Source organism: Montipora foliosa, chromosome 13 (assembly GCF_036669935.1).
Source record: "Montipora foliosa isolate CH-2021 chromosome 13, ASM3666993v2, whole genome shotgun sequence".
NCBI classification, from domain to species: Eukaryota; Metazoa; Cnidaria; class Anthozoa; order Scleractinia; family Acroporidae; genus Montipora; species Montipora foliosa.
In genome coordinates, this window is record NC_090881.1 from 23,154,891 (window position 1) to 23,162,390 (window position 7,500).

General features: G+C 39.3%; 1 protein-coding gene across 3 annotated transcripts in view; it reads right to left on the reverse strand.

Moving 5' to 3' along the window:
* The window catches only part of LOC137982916 (NLR family CARD domain-containing protein 4-like), a 33,251-nt gene that overhangs the window by 2,088 nt on the left and 23,663 nt on the right, over positions 1 to 7,500 (reverse strand). For 2 of the 3 annotated variants that reach the window (XM_068830076.1, XM_068830075.1), the window contains 4 exons: positions 5,054 to 5,721; positions 3,911 to 3,964; positions 3,416 to 3,520; positions 1 to 2,443 (listed from right to left, as the gene is read on the reverse strand). The exon at positions 1 to 2,443 is cut by the window's left edge and continues 2,088 nt beyond it. In XM_068830076.1, the coding sequence (XP_068686177.1) occupies positions 1 to 2,443; positions 3,416 to 3,520; positions 3,911 to 3,964; positions 5,054 to 5,696 (3,245 nt within the window). In that variant the 5' untranslated portion in view covers positions 5,697 to 5,721. Of the gene's footprint in view, positions 2,444 to 3,415; positions 3,521 to 3,910; positions 3,965 to 5,053; positions 5,819 to 7,500 lie in introns of all 3 variants that reach the window. The other variant, XM_068830074.1, reaches the window with a different exon arrangement.

Below are 7,500 nucleotides of genomic sequence, written 5' to 3' on the forward strand. Positions count from 1 at the left end.
AGTGGAGTGAGACTCCCACTAACACTGACATTGTTGAACGTCAACAATTCCAACGGCATGTCTTTGTCTATTCTGCCAAAAAGGGCAGCCATGTCTTCAACATTTAAACTATCACATGTGCCATGTAAATAGAGACTTTGTAAGGATGACAGTCTCGGGAGCGAAAGACCGAGCGCTGCGGCAACTGCTGGAGTCACATGCATTTTGATTAGCGCCAGGTCAATGAGGCTCTTGTGCGTGATACTGGAAACCAACCTCACGCTTGCTTTCTCAGCACAGCATCTTTCAAAGGAAATACGAAATTCCGTGATGTTTTCAAAACTTGGCAACAATTCACCGAGTTCTTCAGCTTTTTTTGACATCCGTTCACAAGTCAATTTTAAATCGCACTTGCTAGGATTTGGGAGCTGTTGCAAAAATTCGCAAACACTGTCTTCCCTATCTTGAACTTTGATACTCATCAAATGGTTGCAATTTTTGATTACAGCACCAAGATCTTTTATTGCAGAAAGTCCAAAACAACGAAACGTACTTAAGAACTTAAGAGACGTCTTTTGTGGAACCAAGCTTACCGGCTGACACGGTAAAGCAACAGCCTGTGCACTCTCAGTGAATAGTCTGGCATGGGCAGCACAACTCAGGACTAAGTCTCTGAAATAAAAACTGACATCACCGTCGTGGATATCAAGGATTGATGAAAAACGACAATGCTGTTTACATTCAACATCGAGGAACTTTCTCAAAAATGCTCCCAGGGGAACATTTTCAGAATTCTCAGTTATCTTCATTGGGGCATCAAGGCAGTTTACTGTTTCTACCACCTTGTTAAGAGTTGCAAAAGCATCTTTAAATTTCAAAAACAATTTACAAGGACTAAAAATAAAAGTCCAGGAATTCACACCGGAAAACAGTAACGCAACGTGAGAAGGTGGTTCTCTGAGAACTGTAATCCCGCCAAAGCATTCAACGCAAACTTTTGCAAGAGTTTCTTTTGACCGTACATCTTCAAAGCAATAAAAAACCAAATCGCTGAAATATTCAAGTTTCTCAAAAACGTCATCCAGTGGCTTGTATTTGTGGTCTTCATTAGATATCTCTTCTGATATATCAAGTGAGGGATCGTTTATTTTCACTGACTTCAAATGGTCAAACACTTTCGCTGCTCCTTCATCACTTAATCCACATATGAATCGCAAAACGTTCTCGAACTCGCGACAGCTTTCCAAGGTTTGAGTGTGCTCTTCAATCAAACCGAGATTTCCATCAGGTATACATTTGTGAGTCACGTACCAGGCTGCTAAGAATTCTTGTATGCTCTTATGAATAAAAGAAACCATTTCTGTTGGTTGCAAGCTTTCTGTACACTCAGTTACTTGAAGTAAACCAATGACAACACTGTCTTCATACAGAACTTCAGAAGAAAGTTTACCATACGGGAAGACGTGGTCATCGTTTAAAAGACACTCTAAGGCCAGCTTACCGATTTGATTGAGGATCTCTGAATTATCCCCTACTCTGCTAAAGCGAGGAGGGGTGTTCTTTCCTTGGTTGTGGCTTAAAACGTGCTGGACAATTTTTAAATATAAGCTCGTTTTGGCTTTCGAGAAGCCTTCTGACTGTTCCTTCTTCCATAGCGTGCAAAAGAACAGCAAAAGTAAGGGAACTTTTGCAAGATCTAACAGCCCGTTTTTTACCAAATGAAGATACAAATCTCTGGCATCTCTTTCGTCACCAAGCTGTCGACTTATATACGTCAGTTTGTCCTCCTCACTGAATCCTATTATTTCTGCAAGCAGGTCTTGAAATTCTTGGAGCTCACCAGCTTTGGAAATTCGACTTGTTATCAACACACAGCAGTCTCTCAATTCTTTTCCACTGAATATGTCAACGATTTGAGATTCTTGTCCACTGTGATACTCATCATAGCCGTCCAGCAAGAGAAGAACTTGATTTTGATGGTTGGTGATATAATTCAGAAGACCTTCCACTAACCATTTGTCTTCACGGGCGAAAAGTCTTGAGTTATAAATGACATCTTTGAGGCTTTGACATTTGGACACTTCCTTGAGGTTAACGAAAACAACAAGCTTGAACCTCCCCAGAACAGCTGCTTTTTTATCTTCAGTCTGAGTGTTACCAAGTCGAGCCCAGTCGATCGCCAGCCTCTTCGCAAAAGTGCTTTTACCAATTCCTGTCTCTCCCTGCACAAGAATCCTTTTTGGATTATTTCCGTTACCGATTGGACTGAAGAGGTCACTGTAGTGAGCCACTTCAGACTGTTTTGACCCAGCTGAGGTGGTTTCCATTTGTATTACACGCAGTCGGGTGTACACTTGATTAATGTCTACAAGAGACAACCTGGACCAAGCAGACGTTCGCACTTTGGAAGTTGTTTTGTAATGTTCTTCAAGCTTTGCTCGGCAGATTTCCTCACTGAAAGACTCTGATCATGAAAAAAAAAAAAAAAGTAAAAAGAGAAATGATCGTTACGTTCAACATACTGAAGAAGGTCCTTGTGTCTTTTGGGAAATATAACAAAAGGTTTAGACGCCTATTCTTTCATTGAACCTTCATCTTCATCGTCAACGCTATCACTGCTTCATTCTTTTTTCATATTACTATCATTATTATCCAACTGCATTTGTTATTGTAGTGAAAACGCAAGAAACGAGTACAAATATTCCACTATAATAGTACAGTAGAAAAACGGTTTGACTTGTTGAAGTGCTGAAGTTTGTATCGCGCTTGTCACGTACAAATCTGTTACACGTTCTCGGTTGTTTACCATTCACTTCCTAAAAATATAGTGCGAAAAAGGTAGATAGTAATTAGCTTCGTGGACGATTTAGTGCGTAGTATCGTGGTGTATTTTTACTGGTCTCTTGCATTTTGACGAGCCTGTACGGCGAGTCAAAATACATCGATGCGACCCGTAAAAATATCCCACGAGACTGCACTCTAAATCACCCAATAAGATATATTTATCATAATCAGCATTATTATTATTATTGCACAGCTGATGGTGAAAGAGCTGGTATATTTGAGAAATGTTTCTTTTTTCGTTGGCTACAGATTCTATTGAAACCTATGGAACTCACTTGGAGATGCTCAGAAAAACTCAAAGTGCTCCTTTTCAGGTATTTCTTCATACATTTACGGGGGTTGACATTGCACCATCCCCTTCAATATAATTGTGAAATGGTACATCATATGAACATCAAGTCATCGTTTCTGACCTAACATGAAGTGACTCAATGTCAGTTGTCCGTCAACTATTCACATCAAAAATTCGTGTCAAAGTTATCTTCTTTAACCTATCATCATCCTCATCATCATTATCATTATTATTATGATGTTACTGTCATATTTACTTTCATTTTTTGGTTGAAGCCCTTTTAACGTTAAGTGCATGTACCTTTTATTTTGTCGACCTTCCCAATGCTTAGCCAGGAACTCTCAGCAACTCGACCTTCATAATGCCTTCTACATGTAAGTTCTGCTTTACAATGCTCGAGTGATTCTTAAGAAAACAAAACAGGCAATAAAGAAAAGGGGTTACTTCTTGCCTTTGCTTTTAACACACAAGTTTGTGACTTTTACCAGCTAAAATATAAAGCCTACATACTTTTATTGACAAGCACAGCTTAACCCATTGACTCCCGTCCCGCCCCCCCCTTCCCCCCCCCCCCCTTCCCCCCCGGCTCTGCCTGTCACCTGAAAACAGGCAATAAAGGAACCGGGTTACTTCTCGCCTTTGCTTTTATAAACAAACAACTTTGTGTCTTTTTCCAGCTAAAATACAAAGCCTACACACTTTTATCCACATGATTATTTGATTTTACATGTTACTTGTCCATTGGCGGGGGGTAGGGTTTAAGGTGTCAGTGGGTTAAGACTCTTCTCAACCTACCCTGGATCTCTTTTAGTTTGTCCTGAGTGTGCACTCCTTGTGTCTTCAGCATCTCTTTATTATTGAAAACAAAACAGAAATGAGGACAACAAAGATAGGAACGAGGAAAGTATAGCCAACAAAGACAGGAACTCTCTAAATCCTCTTTTACAAGTTGCTCAAGTGATTCTTAGGAAACAAAACAGGCAATAAAGGAAGCGGGTTACTTCTTGCCTTTGCTTTCAACATACAAGTTTGTGTCTTTTACCAACTAAAATACAAAGCCTGACACAATTTTATTCACAAGCAGAGCCTAAGCTCAACCTACCCTGAAACTCCTGAGTGGAAAACAAGGTTCAAAAAAAGAGGAAAAGGAAAAAAAAACAGATAGAAATAAGGAAAGTAAAGCCAATAAAGTCAGCAACTCTCAGTAACTCAGTAGAAATAATGGTCTCAATAGTTTAAGGAGAATTTCTGCCTCAACAAAAAAATAACATTAAACCACAGGAAATGATGTCTACCATCAAATTTCCCTGAACATTCTTTTTCAAAAAAAGTGTTTCCGAAAAATAAATATTTCACTATCGCCTCTCTTTTTAAAATTTCCCGGAATAATAATATTGTGACATGTTACAGTTCCCCCAATGTTATTATGCAAAAGCCCTTTGCATCAGAATAATAAGGCAACCATTACACATCATAATCTTCAGGAAAGTGGTGCTTGCAAAATTGGAAGTAAAATGAGTGAATCAAAAATTCAATTTCTTCTGATACAAACAATTAATGCAAACATAATACCTCTGCAAGTTGAGCGTTGTTTCTTAGTGGGAGTAGAGTTTATCAGTGGGAGGAAGCGAAAGTAGTCAGTAATACATGTATGGGCCGCTTCATAGCCAATTGAATGGATGAAGTCTTGAATTTTCTCTTTCCTGAAATTGTCATGTGCCTTCAAAAATAGTATTAATTCTTGGTTTACTGAATTTATTGCCAAGGATCATGAGCTGTTTATAGTGCCATCAATCTAAATTAACTAGTATTGTAACATTATGGCGCTCTTTCCTCTTTTCAAGGAACAAAAGCGACAGGTGCACAGAAAATGGGAAGTGTCAAAGGCTCAAATCCCATTGAATTTAACAATGAACACCCATTAAAAATATGGTGTACCTTCAAGTTGTTCAAGTTTGTCCTTGGTGCTATTATCATCTTTCTTCCACTCTTTCAGCAACTCACGATAGTGCTCTTCAACATCAGGATCCATGCACTCAGTCTTCAGTCGGCTAATTGCAGATGTATAACTTGCTGCAGATCCAAGTGCTGACAATGCATTGCTGATCTCAAGCCATAACGCATGGAATGTTGGCTCGTCAACCGATGCCTGGGTTGCATGACCATAGACATTGTTTCTGTAATACTTGATTCTTGCTATGTTGGCTTCTATGCTGTTATCAGAAGCAGGGGGAAGGATGTCCCAGCTTCCAGTGCTGGCAGGGGCACTCAAGCCACATATGTTCCTCAGCAGTACCATCAGAAGCGTAATGTCAAAGCTAGCTGATGAGACTGATGATGGGATAGCTGGGTACAGCTTTCCCCACTGTGTAACATTTAAAATCTTCCTTTTTTGCAGGGACTTTAATGTAGGATGAGCTGGTGACGTACTTGCCAAAATCCCATGCAGACGGGTTGGGGGGTGTATCCTATCAAAGGTGTCTCTAAGTGCCTGAGTTCCCACATCCACTAGAAGACGACACAACCGTGCATAGTTTGTTGTCTCCTTAGTTGATAAAAATGATGGTGCAGCACTTGCCATCTTTTAAACTGTTGATTCACATTAGCTGTAATTTAACATAGCATCGTTTGTGAGGCCAGGTTCCAATAGTGCAGACATAATGAAGATCGACATCACAACATACTACTGTCCAACTCTAACCTCTAAAAGCAGTAAGGGGATATTTTAATTAGTTTGGGTCCCTAAATTGTTACCAGTTATTATCAATTATTAACAAAGGACCTAACCTGTAAGAAAGCGTGAAACAGTTAAAACAGTTGAAGCAGTAAAAAACCCGACCATGGATCAAAAAAGGCCACTTTTGCTCAATATGGATGCACTCAATAGGCAAAACATTGCCCAGGAACCAACAAGAGTAACACCTTCGTCTAGTTCACTAATTGACCTTATTGTCACTATGAGAAAGGACCTGCTCAGACTTGTTGGGGCATATCCATTGAGAATTTTAGACCATAACTAATTTATTCAACTATAAAGGTGAAACACAAAAGGCCACCTCCGAAAATAATTAGCAAAAGGCATTACAGAAATTTCGATGAATGGGAATTCTGACAAGACAGTCAGGCAGCTCCCTTTCACATTGTGTCTATTTTTGATGACCCTGATGATCAACTATGGGCTAGGCAACAACTTTTTACAGACATATGTGACGAGCAAGCTCCATGGAAACATACCTAGGTTAAGACATCTTCAGCACCCAGTCACATTGAGAGCATCATTGAAATACAATGATGCTCTCAATGTGACTGCGCGATGCAGTTATGAGCTATGCTGACAGTCACAATTTGACTCTGTGGCTGCGTGATGCAGCTCGAGTCAAATACCCACATTTCACCCTTGCTTACCATAGAGTCTCCAGTAGCTCACGGTTAGAGCATCCGTACTAGATCACGGAGGGTCGTGGGTTCGAATCCCATCTGGAGCTCGGATTTTTCCGAATTCCCAGTGGGTTCATTTGAAACACCTTGTATTTGATATATGTTAATCATTGTCTCACATTCGATCAGAGTTTTTAACAATTATTATTTATTCACTTATTTACGTATATCTTTTGATGAATTAATTAATTATGTATAATATTATAACTTGTATGGTGTTCATTTTATATTTTAGATATTTAGTTTATATTTGCACGACACCACAAGATGCAGGGCTTTAAAATTTTTATTGTGCTAAAATAAAGGCTGTCTGTCTGTATGGCTATATGAAATAAAATACCTTATTAGGTCATGGATTATATCATATCAATCACTCTGCACAGAATCCTGATCCAGGAAAAAGGCAGAAGTTGTATGGAAGAAAGCACTAGGGCCCCTTGGGGGGAAAATGGAGGCTGTGAGGCACAACACAACACCATGCAAGATGAAAAATGAAAAAGTGTGCTGTAGTATATGCAACTAGTTACAACTGCCTCAGTTTATAAACACGTGCTGTAGCAATAGGCAACAACTGCCTCAGATCATAGGTCCTCCAGATCTCAAAGAAGCTATAGGTTAATAGGTCCTAGTTTGCTAAGACCTTATGAGGTGGACAACCTGACAAAGGAGGTTTTTTTTAAAAGAAAAATATGCCTTCATGTTTTGGCTGCAAAGATTGTCAAAAAGCCTTATTGGTATTCACTATTACACATGGTTTCCAAATTAGTAGACCCTTATAGCAGTTTGGAGATATATCAAACCAAGTGCATCCAATTTAACTTCAGTGCGAGAGAAACCACCCTAGTGAATGCTGATGATGTTTTTTTCCTGCATATGTTAATACACCTAGGAAAAAAAATTGTGTAAGGAAAACCAGAAATCTGTGATCCAAAAACGGAAACAGCAAT